The following is a 17,831-nucleotide window of genomic DNA, read 5'->3' as shown; positions in this document are numbered from 1 at the left end:
GGGGCGAGGGTCCGGCGCGGCCTAGCGCGGCCTAGTGCAGCCTGGCCTGGCCTAGCGCGGCCTGGACTAGTGGGGCGAGGGTCCGGCGCGGCCTAGCGCGGCCTAGTGCGGCCTGGCCTGGCCTGGCCTAGCGCGGCCTAGTGCGGCCTAGCACGGCCTGGCGCGGCCCGTGCGCGGGGCGGCGGCGGTCACGCGGGGGGCGGCCCGTGGGCGGGGCGGTCACGCGGGGGGTGGGGGGCGGTCCCGCGGGGGGCGGTGGCGCGGCCTGTGGGCGGGGCGGCGCTGAGGCCCGGCGCGGGCGGGCGGGCGGGCGCGCAGGCGCCGGCGCGGCCATGCTGAGGCGCAGGCCGGGGCGCAGGCCCGGCGCGGGATGAGCGCGCCGCGCGGGAAGGCGGAGGCCGCCCCGGCTGCCGGCATGGAGGCGCTGCCGCCCGCAGCCTCCCCGAAGGCGGCGGCCCCGGCGGCGGGGCCAGGCGGCGGCGACGGCGGCCTGTTCAGGTGGCTGCGCGGGCGCTGCGCGGGCCGGAGCGCCGCGGTGGACCCGGCCCGCGACACCTTCCGCGCCATGACCGCGCTGTACGGCTCCATCCAGCCCGCCGACTCCGTGTACCTCAGCACCCGCACGCACGGCGCCGTCTTCAACCTCGAGTACTCGCCCGACGGGTAGGGCGGTGCGCGCCCGCGGGGCTCGGGGTCCGCGGCCGGGCGAGCGTCCCCCGGGGCGGGGGTCGAGGCAGGCGGAAGGTTTTCCTTCCTCGCGAAACCTCCCGGGGCTGGGGACAGAGCGCTGCCGGCCGGCGCGGCCGCTGCCGGGGCCTGCCGGCGCGGCTGTCGCCTCGCCAGGCCGCTCCCCCGTCCGGGGTTGTGAGCGGCGGCGCTGAGGCAGGAGAGCGGGCACAGGCTGGGGCAGCTGCAGGGTCTGCTGTTACCCGCCGGCCCCTCGGCTTTCTCCCCGCGGGGTCGGGGGAGGCAGCGAGCCGCGACGCGAGGGGCGTGAGGGCGAGGACGGCTTGGTGGAGTCTCGCCGTAAGCCGGCTGGCCACAGTGTTCGCGGTGGGTGTCCTCAGAGCGCTCAGCAGCTACCGCTTTGTGAGGTGGTTTTGACAGGAGGCTCTCTATATATCATATTTTATTTTATTTTTTTTAGGATTACGTGAGATTTGTGGGCTTGCCCCCGCAAGTGAGATTAGAAGCGCACTTCTCGAGACTGGCAATGAAGCATGCGCGTTAGGTGCATGGACATGGCAGTTAAACATACTGTCAAGTGAGAATTGGACACATTTAAAATAGTGAGATGTCTTGGCACAGCGGCTCGGAACAGAGCAGACTAAACTCATAGATGCTTGTACGATAATTGTGTATCGTATGCTTTCTTGCTAGTTTTCTTGGCCGAAGAACAGTGCATCCTGGAGTGGCCTCCAACAGCATTTTCAGAAAGTTGAAAAGTTGAAATATATGTTATCTATGACAGCTAGTCAGCTTTTGTGCTTTCAGTGAATTTTCTTCAGAACAGGATTTCGCTTTCCCTGTACACCAGAGCTCAGCAGGTTTTGCCTTGGTTGCAGCATAATGCCAGTATTGAAATCCTAATCTGTTCCTCCATTTTTCAAAGGGTAAAGTTAAGCTCCAGCAACTATCAAAGACAGTCCTGGACAATTACTACGTTGTAGAAAAGTAATTTATTTTATAGCTCTCCAGCAGTGTGTACTAAGATTGCAACACAAGCTTCCTAAAGCACTGCCTTCAGTCTTCAGTTGATGTTTGCTGTGCCTAACAGGGACCTCTCTGAACTCTACTAACTTACCTTTGTTCTCATTCACAAGTAATGCATATTCTGGAAAAGGTATTTTCTTTTCCTCTCCTGTGAGAAGTCTTCAATAGTTGTTGATACTTGAATAGATACCTAAAGGGTCTTGTCTTCATACGGGGAAGAAAAGGCACTATTTTCAGTGGCTAATGTCCTTCAAATTGTAGTTCCTAAAAGCTGGTTTGTTCGCAGATGAACTGGTGATGCAGTAAAATGTTAGGTCTTGCTCCAGACTTTCCTTCTTCTGTGACCTCAGAATAGTAATGATGGCTTGTTTTGGTGGCTGTTGCCAGATTAATCTTAAAAAGCATGGGCAACAATTAGCCACTCTGCCAGCCTGATTCTGTTAATGCCAAATTTAGACTGGTGCCAATGCCTTGCTATTGTTGCCTCTGAGCATTAGTTCTGCAACAACTGCTACATTTAGAAAACAAAGTAACTTTTGTGAAAGAACTCAGTTCTCTGTGTAGTTAATAACAAATAATATCTGATAGCAATCTCCTCCTGACTTCTTGTTATTTTAAAAATTAACTTTTACATCTAAACTCCATGTGGTTTTAGTAAGAAATGACTAAGTTGCCAAGTGCCTGGATATTTTAAATAAACCTTTGAATTGCATTTCTGACTTGAGCAGGTGCTGACTTCATGCTATTCTGATTCAGAAAAATGCAATCAGCAAAGCACCTTGAATAGTCAGATTATTGATAAATCCTTTTCAATTTTGTCTGAAAATTCAGTTTCTTCAAATTGTGCAGACTGAGTATCATTGTACTATGAGTTGATGCCAAGGTGAATAGCCATGCAAATCAATATTATGGAAAGAGAGGAGCAATCATTCCTGTTTAGCCTGAAGAACCAAACCATTGTACTTTCAGCAGCAGGTGCCTGATATGAAGTAGTCAGGTAGCTTAGGTGGGGGGGGAAAAAAAAAAAAAAAAAAGTAAAGACCTTAGGGGAACAGTGTCATAGGTGATCATGGAGGCAGATTGAGCCAGTTGACTGTCTCATAGGTTGACTGTCTCTCTGAATTACAGTAATAACAAATTACTGTAATAACAGGTCCCCCCAAAAAACTGTTACCAGTGAATGGATAGAGGGAGATACACAGTGAACACAGTCCATATTGGAAATCCGCAGTAGAACAGAATTCCTTTCCTCTTATTCTCGAGTACCTTCATCTGTTGTTTTCCTTCCTTCACCAGTCAAGAAATGTGTACTCATAAACAAAGCGGCAGGTTTTATGCCAGAACTTGAGTCTTTTCCTTTCCTCAACAAGAGCAACTGAGTTAAAACACAAAACGCTGTGTTGTTAGGATGATTACCCCCAATAACATTTTTTAAAAAGTGAAGGAAATAAACTGAGCTGTGTTAATTGACTAATGTTGTCATTGGATCTTATGCAGCACACAACAGTTATAAAACAGTCATCTTATATATAAAACGGTGAACTAAAAGATCATATGAGCTGTCCAGTGAATGCATAGCTGTACATTAATTTATTGCAACAACAAGGCTGGAGAAGAGTCATTATCTCTCTTGAAAAGGAGACTGAGAAGTTAACTGAACCAAAAGAATGAAACAACAAGCTAGTTTCTCATATGTTCTTTGTGAATTAGGGGGTGCTTGAAGTAAGTCATCTAGAAAAAGGCAAATAAAAAAAATACAAATGCTGTTGTAGGCTTGGTGCACTGTTTTTTTTTTCTTTTTCTTTTTTTTTTTTTCATTCACAATCTAAGTAACTAACAATCTAAGTGGTGTTTCCATGAGGTTAGGGAATAGGTTTTATCTAGGTAGTTGTAGATGTCATGTTTTACTAAATGCAAATGCTTCCGTTTTGTTTTATTCTTCTGCAGATCAGTGCTGACTGTTGCTTGTGAACAAACTGAAGTCCTGCTTTTTGACCCAATATCTTCAAAGCACATTAAAACTCTCTCTGAAGCTCATGAAGACTGTGTAAATAATATCAGGTAAGTCATGAGGGAATAGAAGGCCTTGTTTTTCCTTACTTTAGATGCAGGGTTTTTTGTGATAGGATGATAAACTTTATCTGCACTTTTTTGCTGGGGAGTGGGTTTGTGTAGCCATCAGGCTGCAGTTTGCTTTGTGCCATTTCCTTCTCCTGTGCACTTGCAGTTGGAGAGGGCTGGAAGGAAAATAAGAAGGAATCTGACAGTGGTAATATATAATGGAGCCAATATAATACCAGTGGTAGTATATAACGCATGTGTTGTTTTTGATGGAGGAGTTGCAGTTTTTAGGAGGGGAAGATTATTCAAGGCTGTTGATGTTTGGCCAGCAGCAGTCAAATTGCTGGATTGTGAGAGTAATTGTCATAGATGCATAGAAATTTCCAAAGACTGAGTAGCTGAAATGCAAGTATTAAACTGAAGAGCTAGGAAAGTGAAATGGCTTTTGCATTTCAGCTCAAACCTGTATGGTTTAAATCCTTTTGCCTCTTCCCAGAATGAAGAGGGTAACTGGTAGACCCAGGAGCCTAAATCATCAGTGTTTTTATCATGTCATCTTTTTCCTTTTTATTTGTGCTTTTCCTACCTGTTCTGGGTCTGACTACAGATAGTCAAAACTTGAAACTTTTTTTTAACCTCAGGGACAGTGTTGCAACCTCTCTTCACCTAGGTTCTCTGAGCTACATTTGGGTGAAAGCATCCAATCAGTCAACTCTAGACTATTTCTCTTTAAATCACTGTAATGTGCAGTGAAATTGCTGACAGCTGCCAGTTTCACACTTCAGCAAAAAGAGCTATACAGAAGCTTTCTGAGCATTTCCCCAAAAAGTAGCTGAATAAAAATGTGGTATATTAGCATCCTCCTGAATTCTTGAGATGAACTGATGCTTTTCACAAACTGCCTGTCCTTTTCAGAAGAGGAGACTTGGAACTAGCTGACACAGAGGAAAAGATAGTGAGAACTGCTTTTTTATTGTGAAAACTTTTTGAATGTTTTGTCAGTGGTTCTCATTTAAATGTGCTTAGCTTACAGATAAAACAAGTTAACAAATAAAGCCATGTTGTCAAGATACCTTGAAGTTAAAGGCAAGCAGGACTTTTTTGAGGAGGATGGATTTTTATACATCCCTAATTCAGTGTTGGATGCAGTAGAAGCACGGGGCTGGCTTTTGGGGGTGTTTTCGGGATACAGGAATGCAGTTTATCTTGGGTATGTGTGGAAAGTTGTGGTCAGATTATGGAATCAGAGTAAGTGAAAGTGTAAATTCAGAGGGACCTTGGAGATCATCTGTTCCAACCTCCTGTTAAAAGCAGGGCCTTAGATTACCTTATCCAGGTCCCTGTCAAGTGAGGTCTAGAGTACTTCCAGCAAGATTTCACCAATTCTCTGTGCCATAAGCTGAAGTAGGACTCTTGTTAATCAATTACCATCACAAGCTTTGGGACAAACACTATGTTCTGCCTATTGAAGGGAGATCCAAATTCAGTAAGACCTTTCTCTGCTTGCTTTTCTAACTGACAAAATGAAATGCCAAGTAATAAATGTGGTGCAAAACAGAGGCAGACACTTTCAAGCTAAGGGTTTCCAGAGTTAACTAAAGGCTGCTTGGACACAAAGTGTATTGGTTGGGCTGGTGGGATGTGTGCTGTGTGGAGCAGCTTCCAGTTACAGAGCTGAAGAGTATTTGATTTTAGTTAAATTTGCTATGTCTGAATGAAGCACAACCAACCTAAGACTGGTCAGTTTTTTAGATCACTGACTGGCAAGATATTCCCACTGACTGGTCTGGCAGTCCCTGCAATAGAGAGGTCTGATATGCTAGGCTATACTTAAGTTATACCTTTAGTGTTTCACACTTGCCAGTTCCCTTTGGTACTCTGGATAGGCAGCATCAAAAGATGCAGTAATTCTGTACTTTCATTTTAGACTACACAAGATCCTAATGGCTCTTGATAAGTTAAAAATTATACGTGGATAAAAATGAGGAGTAAAGTATGATTTTTAACTTATCAAGAGCTATTAGGCTGCAATAGAATATATCCAATTTTAAAATTATTTATTTAAAAAGAAGTCCCCTGCTATACTTCTGTAGCTCTGCTTGTTCATTCCTAGAAATGCTGGGCTATGAAGTGGTGGTATAGTTTTGTGTTTTAGCAGAACTCTAAGTTTTATTGTCAAACATTCTCAAATAAATTAATCTCTTTGGTTATCTGTGTGCTTATTTTTTCTCCAAGTTAACTTAAATCCAAGTTTATAAACATTTAAATTAGAGAAGGTTCTAAGCAGCCATAGTTATATTTCTGTTTAATTTGCAGGTTTCTAGATAATCGACTGTTTGCAACTTGTTCTGATGACACTACAATAGCACTTTGGGATCTAAGAAAGCTGAACACAAAAGTGTGTACTTTACATGGTCACACCAGCTGGGTTAAGAACATTGAGTATGATACCAATACAAGACTACTAGTAACATCAGGGTTTGATGGAAATGTGATCATCTGGGACACAAATAGGTATGTGTATATATGTGTGTATGTGTGCTGTTACATTTCTAGAACACTCAGAGATAGCATTCTTTTACGGAAGATGGAAATGCTATTGATTGAAGAATGCCGTAATGCATTTTGAAATACTGATTAGTTTATAGGCCATATAAAGAGTTTGTGTTGCCTTGATACAGCAGTTGTTCAGCAGGTAGAAAGAGAAGGGGACTTTATTTGCTGAGACTCCAGAATTCAGTTCTTCATTCTAAAAATGTTGCTTCTTCATTGTCATGGCAGTATGAAAATGTGACTTCTTACATGTCACTAAAAACTGATTTAAGTAACATAGGAAGTAATGCGCAAAAGGAGTTTTGAGGTGAACAAAGATGCTTAGCACATTGTGAGTGATTCTGAACATCATTAGGGATTAGAGTTGGAGTTCATTGCAGACTTTTTTTTCTCTCTTTTATCCAGGTGCACAGAAGATGGATGTCCTCACAAGAAGTTTTTTCACACTCGTTTTCTTATGAGAATGAGGTTGACACCAGATTGTTCCAAGATGTTGATCTCTACTTCCTCCGGATATCTTCTGATTTTGCATGATCTTGATTTGAACAAGTCTTTAGAGGTTGGCAGCTACCCAATTTTAAGAGCTAGGAGAACTACATCAAGCTCAGGTGAATACTCTTGTGAATCTGTAGAAGTCTTTTGTGATAGAAGCGGTTTATGTGATACTCCTAGAAAAATAGAAGAAGATAGAGGTGGAGTCAGATTCTGAAGAGAAACACTGATAATGGTAGCTGTTCTGTTCAAGGATTGCACGCATCTGTATTGTTGTATGGCACATTCAGAGTCAGTGAGTAGAAAGTGTCCAGAGTGATCCTTGATACCACGGCTTCAGAAATACAGAGGGCAGAGCCTGTGCAAGTCTTTCACTTCAGGCTGGTCATCTCTAGTTTCATTTGTTTTACATTTCTTTTGTTATAGGACCAAGGATGTAAGTGAGCTGCATGTGTATACTCTCCAGCAATTACTAAAGACCATTGTATAGTGCTATAATTATTCTTAATAGCAGACCTGGTAGAATCACATACTCTGAAATTTTACTGCTTATTTCATCCTTCTGGGTAGCAATGCCAAAGCAGAATAGGGGTGGTCACTAGAATCTTTGCCATTTAGGGGTGTCTAAATATAAAACGAGGGACCTGGGGAGAAGCTTATGTCGTCACTACCAAAGCTGTAACATAAGAGTAAATGGAATTTGTCTCTTATTTGCAGTAGTTTGTTCTGCTGGTAGTTCGTTTGTATGAGACACAAACATAACGCTACTTTTAGGCTGTAAATTGAGCTGTCTGCAATTTTTTGAAAAATGTTTTCTTGAGAAGATCTACCCATCTCCTTTCCCCCTCCCAAGGCTTTACTTACCATTCCTAAGGAAGGTTAAGTGAGGGACATATACAGCTAAAAAGGCTATTCTTAATGTAATATCCATGTGGCTGATGCTCTTTGCAGATACAACGTCTACAAGTTCATCTGGTCCTCGGGCTGTTGGTTCACCATGTCACCAAAATGATTCAGGTCCATTGTCTGAGAAACATATGTCACGGTCCTCACAGCGAGAAGGTGGGTCAAGATAAAGAAATCATGGACTTTTGATTAGTTGTAGCAAAAAGAGGCCAGAGTGCAATAGTGAAAAACTGTGTTTTTGTTTCTTGAAATTTTAAAAGAAAAGTGTGGCTATGGCTTTTGTAAAACCAGTAAATAGCACTGCACAGCAAAGTCTGGAGATCTAATTTTTTTTTTTTTTTTTTTTTTTTTTTTTTTTTTTTTTGCCAAGAAGTCTGAAAAAAGGCAAAAAGATACTTACTTTGTATTAGGACATTATGTTTGTTTTGCAGAGGTACTTTCTTTTTTTTCCTTTCCTTTAACAAATTCCATGTGCATTTAAAAAACAAAAAAACCTCATCAGAACTAAACCCTCATAGCTGTGTTCTGCTATTTGTTGGACTTACTAGTGGAAGTAGGTTTCTGTGGTTTCTCCATGCAGAGTCAATAGCATGACAAAAGAGCAGATAAATTGCTTAGGTTCTTAACAATTGGCAGAATTATTTGTGAAGTTCTGATTTACAAAGCAAATCCTAGCTAAATAAAAATTAGTAGAAGTGATGAAACTGCTTAGCAGGCTGAGTCTGGTCTTGGATATCCCTTCAGAAAGTTAATATGAACTTGGACGAAGTGGCAAATGTTTGTATAACTCACTTGCTGCTTTAAAATAAAGGTAGTGTTAAGCTTTAATTATCTTCAATTGTAAGGTAATCATAGTTGCCAAAGGAGGAAGGCCATCTGGACCCCAGGGCATGATTTATCTGCACAAATCTCTTTACGGGTTACTGTAGAAAGGAGGCAAACTGGAAAGAGCTGAGTAGACTTAGATTTTGGAAAGGACATCATGCAGGTTTGATAACCAGCAGTTCCTTACAAGAATACCATTCTTTAATTTTTTTTTTTTTTAATGGTAACGTGAAGTTTTTGTGGATGTTTATCCCTGACTTAGTTCACAATATGAAATGATTTTAAATTTGGTCTTTGAAGATGATTTTTTAAAAAGCTATTTGTAATCAAAACTGAGGCCTCAGTATTTACTTCAGTTGTTAGTATAACCTCATTTTTGGTTTGTATTTCCATAAAACTAATAACAGTCCTTTCTAGAAGTTGGATGCAAGCTTCACATGCTTGACTGGTCTCAGAGTAAACTGAACAAAGAGGTAAAAAGAAATCTATAGAATATGTTACACTTAAAGACTGCTTCCCTTCCTAGGTGGATCACCTAGAAATAGTCTGGAGGTCTTAACACCAGAAGTTCCCGGAGAAAGAGACCGTGGGAACTGCATTACATCACTACAGCTCCATCCAAAAGGGTGGGCTACACTTCTGCGGTGCTCAAGTAATACAGATGACCAGGAGGTAAAACAAAAATATTTTTTAAAAGGTACTTGGAATAAGATGTATCGATCATACAACTATGTTGAAAATTCCTTCTTCTCAGTTAAACACTGAATCTGAATAAATTAGTTAATGCACTTTTAAATGAAACAATTTTATCCTAGGGTTAAAGTTATGAAGCTTTTTTTTTTTTTAATGGCTTCCTTGTAGGACTTTGTATCTTGCATTTACATTTTTGATGCCTACCGTCTTTCAAGGAATACTTCTTAACGTATAAAGCTCTGTTAGAAAGTTTCAGACAGTACTTGTGCTTGTGACAGCTATGTGACTTTAAAAAATGTACCTATCAAAAAATGGAAGGAGGGTACTTGGAAGAGACACAAAAATACAGAGCTGAGCATTGGTGAATGTGGTTTAAGTTGAGCAGACCATCTCCTCTGAAGTTCCTTCAGAAATGTTTTTCCTCAAATGCCTTCAGAATATTTTTTTTGTCCATCAGTGTTCCAAGGATAAAGTATTCCTGCTATGCTGATGAATGATTTTTAGAGACTGTTTTTATACTGCTTTGAAAAGTAAAACGGCATATTTTTGCATTTTATTAAACCTGCTGCCTTTACGGATTTGAATATAGTACACCAGTCACACTCAGAAATAATGAAAAAAAAAATCCATAGACTATATAGGAAAAGCAAGAGCTTGAAGGTTGTGGTTTGGAAACACCTGCTTTTGAAGAAGTAGCTTCCAGGTTAACTCAAATTCATTTATAGCTTAAATCCAAGCCAGAGCCTTCAGAAGACATGAATTTTACCACGTGATCCTCCTCTGACCATCTTGTTCTCTTAAGGTTATTTCAGAATCATTGTTTTGACAGTTGTTCAGACATCTCTGTTTAGTCTGCAAAGACATTGAGATTTTATTAAAAAAAAAAATCTGATACAGACAACTGAGTGGAAACTTAGCAGATTTACTGTCAATTTCATCATTTACTCTGTCAACTTATTATCAAACCATTATACAATTTTTTGAAAACGCAAATAGTAGATTGGGTTAATACTGACAAATAACCTAATTTCCTGCAGTCCTAGTGTCTACCTTAATCTTTTCTGTGAGCATTTATACAAAGTGTGTGTTTTCCTTGTGTTTACTATAATAGAATACATTCAAAGGAACTGAGAACATTTCTTCTGTCTTACAGCTGGAAATCTTCACTGTCTGAATCTTCCATAATGATGAAAATTTAGTTTGTAATAACGGATTTGCATTTGGTTTGAAATTAAATTATTACATTCTGCATTAAAATTCCAAGTTGTCTCCCATGTTACAAATTGGTTATAAAGCTGTTCATAACATTCGTTCAAAATCTGTATCTGTCCTTTGCAAGATGTTTTTTTTTTTCTCATTTTAAATTAAGGGTACAAAATACTAGCAAACAACTGTAAATTATTGTAGACGGAGTTCTGCTTTTTTCACAGAATCAGTAAGGTTGGGAGGGACCTCTGGAGATGTCTAGTCCAAACACCCTGCTCAAGCAGGGGCACTTAGAGCATGTTAGACAGCTTCTACATTTCTTTTAAGTGTTTATCTAATTAGAGTAAACTCCTGTTTAAAAGGATTAGGCTTTACTGTTTCCCGTTAAGATTATATCTAACAGACATACCTGACTTAAAAAAAAAGTAGCTTTGACACTAAGTAACTGTTTCGTGTAGACAGTTCAAAGAGAAGAAGATGCCAAAGGACAAGCTTATATTCAGTGGTTCACAGTAAATGTTTATCGAAGATTGGTATCAAAGATGGCAGCTCTGGCCATTCCTGTGGCCTTATTCCCAGTCCATTTCTGTATGCATTCTGATACTGCATCCAAAAGCAAGGCTCCGTGTGTTTTGTTTTCAGCCTTCCATGCAGACCTCTGCTCCTGCTGATTCTGTGCCATTGCGTCATTTTTCTGGTAGGTTTGCACAGTAATACTTGTTGATCTTTCATTTCTACATGACTTAAAGTGGGCTGCCTGAAAGAAATGTAGATGGAGCATGGGTAATAATAGTTCAGCCAAAACTTTCTCAAGTCCCACTGGTACAACACCTCTTTGTTCCAGAGGAACTGGACTTCGTGCCATATATTACTTTATCTCTAATAAGAGTAAATGAGTATTTGAACATTATTCCAATATTCTTTTCTCTACCTCTCTCTTCAGTGGACCTGTGTCTATGAATTCCAGGAAGGAGCCCCTGTGCGTCCTGTCTCACCTCGCTGTTCTCTGCGATTGACTCATTGCATTGAAGAAGCCAATGTAGGCCGAGGGTACATAAAAGAACTTTGCTTCAGTCCTGATGGTCGGATGATTTCATCCCCGCATGGCTATGGGATCCGCTTGTTGGGATTTGACACACAGTGCAGCGAACTTGTTGACTGTTTGCCCAAAGAAGCTAGTCCCTTACAGGAAATCCGTTCCCTCTACTCTCACAATGATGTGGTACTGACAACAAAGTTTTCTCCAACACACTGTCAGATTGCCTCGGGGTGCCTTAGTGGACGTGTTTCTTTGTATCAGCCAAAGTTCTAGGCACATTTTTACATCAACAGGAACTTCAGATGTTTGTGTTAATTATTACTTCAGTTTAGTTGAAGTGTGTTCTTGAAATTGTGTACATTCAGATAAGATCATAGTTACTATGGTCTGAACATAACAATGGAACAAATTCCCAGTCCATCACTGTATGCATTCTGATACTGCATACAAAAGCAAGGCTCTGTGCATTTCGTTTTCAGCCTTCCATGCAGACCTCTGCTCCTGCTGATTCTGTGCCATTGCATTGTCTTTCCGGTTGGTTTGCACAGTAATACTTGTTGATCTTTCATTTCTACATGACTTAAAGTGGGCTGCCTGAAAGAAATGTAGATGGAGCATGGGTAATAATAGTTCAGCCAAAACTTCCTCAAGTCCCACTGGTACGACACTTCTTTGTTCCAGAGGAACTGGACTTCCTGCCATACGCTTGCTTGGCCTTTTCTCTTGCTGAAACTACTATACAATGATTATTAGATAATGGAGCTGGTTTTGCGCATACTAGATTAGTTACTGCCATTACTGCCACAAAAAGAAAAACAATTTTCATTTATATACAAATTTGGTTATTTGTGATTGGCTAGAAAAAATAGTAAACTTACTGTAACGTTTTGCTGTAGTTAAAATATTTTTAGGCTGTTTTTCCTTGATTGTGTATATAGTGTTTATTGCCAGAAAGAAAAGATTCTGGCTGGAGATGTAGCTGTGTTTTCCTCAAGAGAAGTTAGTAGGAGAAGACTGGGGCAGGGAGACAAGAGCTGAACTGGTAAAAATCTTGCCATGTCATCACTGCAAACTAACTCTTCAGAATGTTTCTTGTAAAATGAAAGGTTAGCTGACACTGAGCAAATTGTATTCCCTAGCTATTGAGGTTCTGTCACTTTTATTGTGGGAAGCTTTCTGTATTTATAATATAAACCTTGATAACACATTTGACACTTGACACTCTACAGAATTTTCAGCTGATGCTGAAGCCATATCCCAACTGAAGTACATAATGTTCTTCTGTACTTTGCATAAACCATTGTTATGAAAGGAATTAGCCTAGGAATTGTCTGTAACTCCTTCAGCATTTCTTCAAATGTATTGTCAATTTGGAACCGTTTAAAAGCATACTTTGTATAAAGTAAGGTCTACCTGGATTTAACTGGACTTTTTACAAGATGTGAAAAATGTTAATGTTTAGCATTAATTCACATATTAAGTATGAATGCTAAGTTTTACTCATTAAGTTAATACAGCTAACCTTGTAAATGTAATTTCAGTCTCTTATGTCCATATCAGTTTATAATATTCTCACCACTTACAGGTTCTAAGGTAATTTTTTTGAGTATTTCACTAAGATTTTACTGACAAAACACACACTGAACTCTACAGGAAGCTTTGCCTAAAAAGGACCATCATATTTTGGTATGTAGATTGAATATCTACAGCTTGACAGAACATGCTTGTTGAAGGCTGACTGTTACGTCTTTTTGCAAAAATTTTGGTTTTTGTTTGGGAGAAAGACATTTGTAAAGATGAAGTAGCTGGAAATACATAAAATGGACAATCCTCTGATGTGATTCTGGATTTCTGTAGGTAATGTTCTCTGTGGTGCTGGTGGAAGTGTCATTGAAACTTAAGGCTTCTCTGCAGTTTAAGAAAAACTCAAACTTCTATTTCTGCTGGGGAACTTCTTTAGTAATAAGCCTTTAATATTGGGTATTTGGTAACCTGAGGACTGTGCTAGTTAATTATTTTCCCTTAGGTTTTCATCATCTCCAGCAACTGAGTAATAAAGGACTAAATGGAAATAGGTGAATATTTCCACCTGAGACACAACCTATTCTTAGATGAATGTCAAAAATTTTATAGCCTTATGATGTTTTTTAACAGAATTACTCTCTGTAGAATTCAGTAGAATGTCTTCCCAGCTGGAGGAGGCAAATTTTTTCTTTAAGTAAATGTCCTGAGTTAACTTAAAATGCAGAGATATGCTCATGATCTTCTCAGCAGCTCAAATCAAAAAATGTCCTATAGCATGTATCTTTCGAGCAATTCTCTTTTTGCTGAAACTGTTGCCTTTTGTTGCTGAAACTATTGCCTTGAACTCAAAATTACACTGATGGGAAGTCGTAAAGTAAGGGATAGCCCCTGTTTTTTAAAATGGGCACCATGACTCTTTAGTTCAAACACATAAATAGGTAAGTGCTTTCAAAAGAATGTAAGAAGCCGTTCATAAAAAGGTGCTTTCCCATCTCCAAGCAAAGTGGCCTTGTCATGAAAGATAAGGCCTACTGACTGCGTAAGAAAATTTGTACAGTAGCGTAGAAATATGCCAGCCTACCCAGACCAGTTAGTTACATACTGCTTCCATTGGCATTCACCTCCTTTAATGTATGTATAATAGCCTGCAAATCCAAATTAAATTGCAGGCAGCTTAGATTTGTTGGTTTGTTATTTGAGAGAGAGACTTCTGGTCTTTGACATAAAGTATTGAAAGTGAAATATGCAAACAACGATGACAATGCTGGAAAGCAATTTTCTTATGCAAAGAATGAGCCTAACTACAAGGTATTTTTAACTGCCAGGCTGTTTACAAAAAAAAAAAAAAAAAAAAAAAAAAAATGTGAGGGGAAAAATGCTGGATAGTACGTTCTTGAAATTTATCCAATGGAAGTGTTAAATTTACTGTGATCAACCCAGGAGAAGTAAATAAATTGTCAACTAAGTTGAAATTGGAATGGAAGGTGGCTGTACAAACACATAGATTTTTTTTTTTTTTCCTCTACTCTCCTCCATTAAATTGGTGGCTTACTAGTTTTAAAAAAAAGAAAAAGAAAATAAAAGTTTTCCTCCACCCTCTCATTTTGTGGACCATGAGGACTTTTTCCATAGACTACTTCTCCTTATAGGCTGCTGCTTTCTCAGCTTAAGCAATGTTTTACTAAGTGTCATTTAAGGAACTATAGAAAACCTTTTGAATAACTCCTAAATACTATTTTCACAGACCTGAAACATGCTCATTTTGGAGGCTAAGAAGCACCTGTGAAGTCAAAACAGCTTTTAGTTCTTTCGAGGCTGTAGGGGTTTTCATTTTGTTTTGGTTTTGTTTTCTGCCTAGTAAGACTACCAAAATTCCCTGAATTAGTAAATTCTTTGTGACTTTAAACTATGCTTGTTAATATGTACTGAGTTTTACTTTTTTAATTCTACCTCATGACACACTGTTTTTTATAAGGTTATTGTTGTGAAATACTGGGCACTTACTTTTCTATAATAACATTTCTTTATACAGTATAAAGTGGCACATGTCATAATGCATCTAAATACTACACACCATGCAGAGCACCAAGAGTGATAGTTTTGCCAGCTTCAGTCATAGCTTTGGAAACAAAGATCACTGAGAAGTGCAAGACTTGTGGTAGAAGCTGATCTGGTTGAGGGTTTTGATGATGTATTGATGCTTTTGTAGTGTGTACAGTATGAAAAGGAGGCAGATTCTATTCATGTAAACTATAAGACTGTTGCCTAACTCTTCTGATTAAATTTGCAGTAAGTTTGAATTAGAATGAGCAGATAACGTTAAATTGTGATTACTCCTCTGCACCAATATGTGGAAGTCTTCAATGAAAGCTAGTACATTTTACCTATGAAGTTCACCTAACTGTTATCTTGAAATTGTATTTAGTAATTTATAACTGATATGCCTTGCAGTTACATCTTGAGGGAGTGAATGATTTTTTTTGTATTTTGTCTTTATAAATCGTATTATCTTGCCTTATTGAGTTAATGAAGTAATTTGGATTGAGCTTTGGATTGTTTCTAGATGGAAAAAAAAATGTATATCTTATTGCTACATATCAGAAAGCAAATTCTTAACCATCAACCCTTAAACTTCAAAGGGGCGTTATTTAAAAACAAAAAACAAAACCTGTCGTATACAAGAAAATGTTTCAAATGATAGCTTGAATTACAAACTTTGCATTAATAGCAAAATGCAGTAGTGGTTTATACCGGTTTCTCTTTACACTGGTCTGTTTTAGATTACTCAAGTGTTACACCACTTGCTAAATTGCATTCTATTTCTACTGTATTCACAGTATTTCTATTGAAGATAGAACTCTTAGTTTGACTGTAAAGCATGTAAAATGCTTTATAAATGCATGGTTTCACATTCATGAAGTATTGTGGTAAACTAGTTCTTCCATTCTCAGCATGTCTGATCAGCAGAAGCAGATAAGCAGCACAGTAAGATCTCTGTAACAATACTAGTATGTTTGAAGGCAGTTATCCTTTTACAGTATTCTAGGGACCATTCAATGCTGGAATTAAATGCATTTTCTGAATAATCCATTAGAGGTCAGTCTTTAAATAATTACAGCATTACTAGGTTTTGGGGGTGGGAAAGAAAAAACTTAATGGGATAACAAAATGACATTTCTGTATAGGTACTTTCTCTGTATTAGGTATGTTTGTGTATGTCACGATACATATATACAGCCTTGAAGAATCAGTATGCTTGTCAAATATCATTAGTTCAGGGGAAAATGTAGCTAGTATGCCTCCAAAAAGCAGTTGGTGGTAGGGAAAAAGCACAGTGACTTAGACAACTCCCTCATTCCAGGGTTTGTTTGTAGTCTTGAGTCTTGGTAAGGGCACTTTTTTATTGCCTAATACCAGGGTTAGAATGTAGACATCACTTGTAAAGGGATTTTAGGTAATACTGATGTGAAAAAAGGGTCCTCAGAAAAAAGTCTGTTGCTCTGAAATTTTGACTGTTGACACAAAAAATACACTTGCCAAATCAAAGTTAAGAAAAAGAAATCTATTTAACAAGATTAACAAGTTGGAATAGAAGGAAAAAGTTGACAGTGTCAGTAATATTTCTGTCCTGGAGGGAAAATAAACCCCTTCATTTCCTGATACCAGCTGATGGTGCTTTTTTTTTTTTTTTTTTTTTTTTTTTTTTTTTTTTTTTTTTAAGTATCCTCAACCAAGTGTAAGTTGTTTTTTTAATCACAAAAATAAATTGTGCATGTAGACTGCTTTGAAATACCTGAGATTTCATAGTCAGGTCTTTAACCTTTTAATGCAATTCTGAAAGTATCAGAATTGTTCTGAATGTATTGTGTTTACAGCTATATACTAATTTACTGTTTGTAGACAGTTTCTCTTGCTCGCAGTAAATTAAACATTTAATAATTCAGTGATTTTAAAATATCTTGCAGTTATCTTACACTGAGCTCTCCTCTGTAGAGCTAACTGGTTCTTGCCCACTCCCTACTGCTAAAAGAGCGCTTAGAACAAACAACCGGAGCATCTAATACGTCTGATTCCTCCATCAGTCTACTGCAGTCCTTACCGTCAGGCTTTACCCTTACCTGGGAGAAGAAACAGCTGCCTCATGAAGCCTGGAAGGCATGACAAAGTAAGACTGCAGTTGATCATTCTATTGACTGGTAACTTAGCTGTGATTTACAGAGCTCCTTTTATTCCAACATAAAACTCTTGACAGCTGCACACGAAAGGCATTGCTGGTCTTAAAATTTTGCTGAGCGAGTTTCTGTGAGCAGGCACATGTTGGCTCAAATGGAACAGTGTAAAACTGGAGACGAAAATTCTGTGACAGACCAGAGATAGGTGTGTGTGAGGCAGTGACTTACTCGTCCGGTGTACAAAGACAGCCTCAAACAGTTGTCTTTTTCTGAAGGTGTAACTGTGTAACGTAAGAATCTTTGTAGTAAAGCTGCCTGTATGCCTGACACTGCTCTCTCTCCAGGTTGTGCTTTGGCAGACCCCAGAACTGTTAAATGGGTTACTAACTAAATTGCAGATCTTCTGCTTGCCAAAACAGGCAGCAAGAACACAACCCATTAGGAACAATGTCAATTTTTGCTTTGTTTCAAAGGCAATGCTACCCTGACTCTGAATGGAAGGAAGGCACTGCAAGTGCCTTGTAACTACCTTGTTCTTTCTGAAATCTGAGTAGAATTCCTTTTCCTGCAAATGTAGCATTCCCACTTGCTCTGTGCAGTATCATACTTCCACTTGTAAAGGCTGGAGCTCTAGTAAAGCTATTTAC

General features: G+C 39.5%; 1 protein-coding gene across 1 annotated transcript; it reads left to right on the top strand.

Annotated features, from left to right (window-relative positions):
• Positions 1–441: 441 nt before the first annotated feature.
• On the top strand, positions 442–16,672 carry DCAF10 (DDB1 and CUL4 associated factor 10). Its single transcript, XM_062599914.1, has 7 exons — positions 442–663; positions 3,661–3,774; positions 6,091–6,288; positions 6,733–6,935; positions 7,771–7,881; positions 9,077–9,222; positions 11,393–16,672. Exons 1-7 carry the CDS (start codon positions 566–568, stop codon positions 11,759–11,761), a joined length of 1,239 nt encoding a protein of 412 aa, XP_062455898.1. The 5' UTR covers positions 442–565; the 3' UTR covers positions 11,762–16,672.
• Positions 16,673–17,831: the final 1,159 nt, after the last annotated feature.

Source organism: Rhea pennata, chromosome Z (assembly GCF_028389875.1).
Source record: "Rhea pennata isolate bPtePen1 chromosome Z, bPtePen1.pri, whole genome shotgun sequence".
NCBI classification, from domain to species: domain Eukaryota; kingdom Metazoa; phylum Chordata; class Aves; order Rheiformes; family Rheidae; genus Rhea; species Rhea pennata.
The sequence above is the reverse complement of the archived record's forward strand: the minus strand, read 5'-3'. Positions and strand labels throughout refer to the sequence as shown.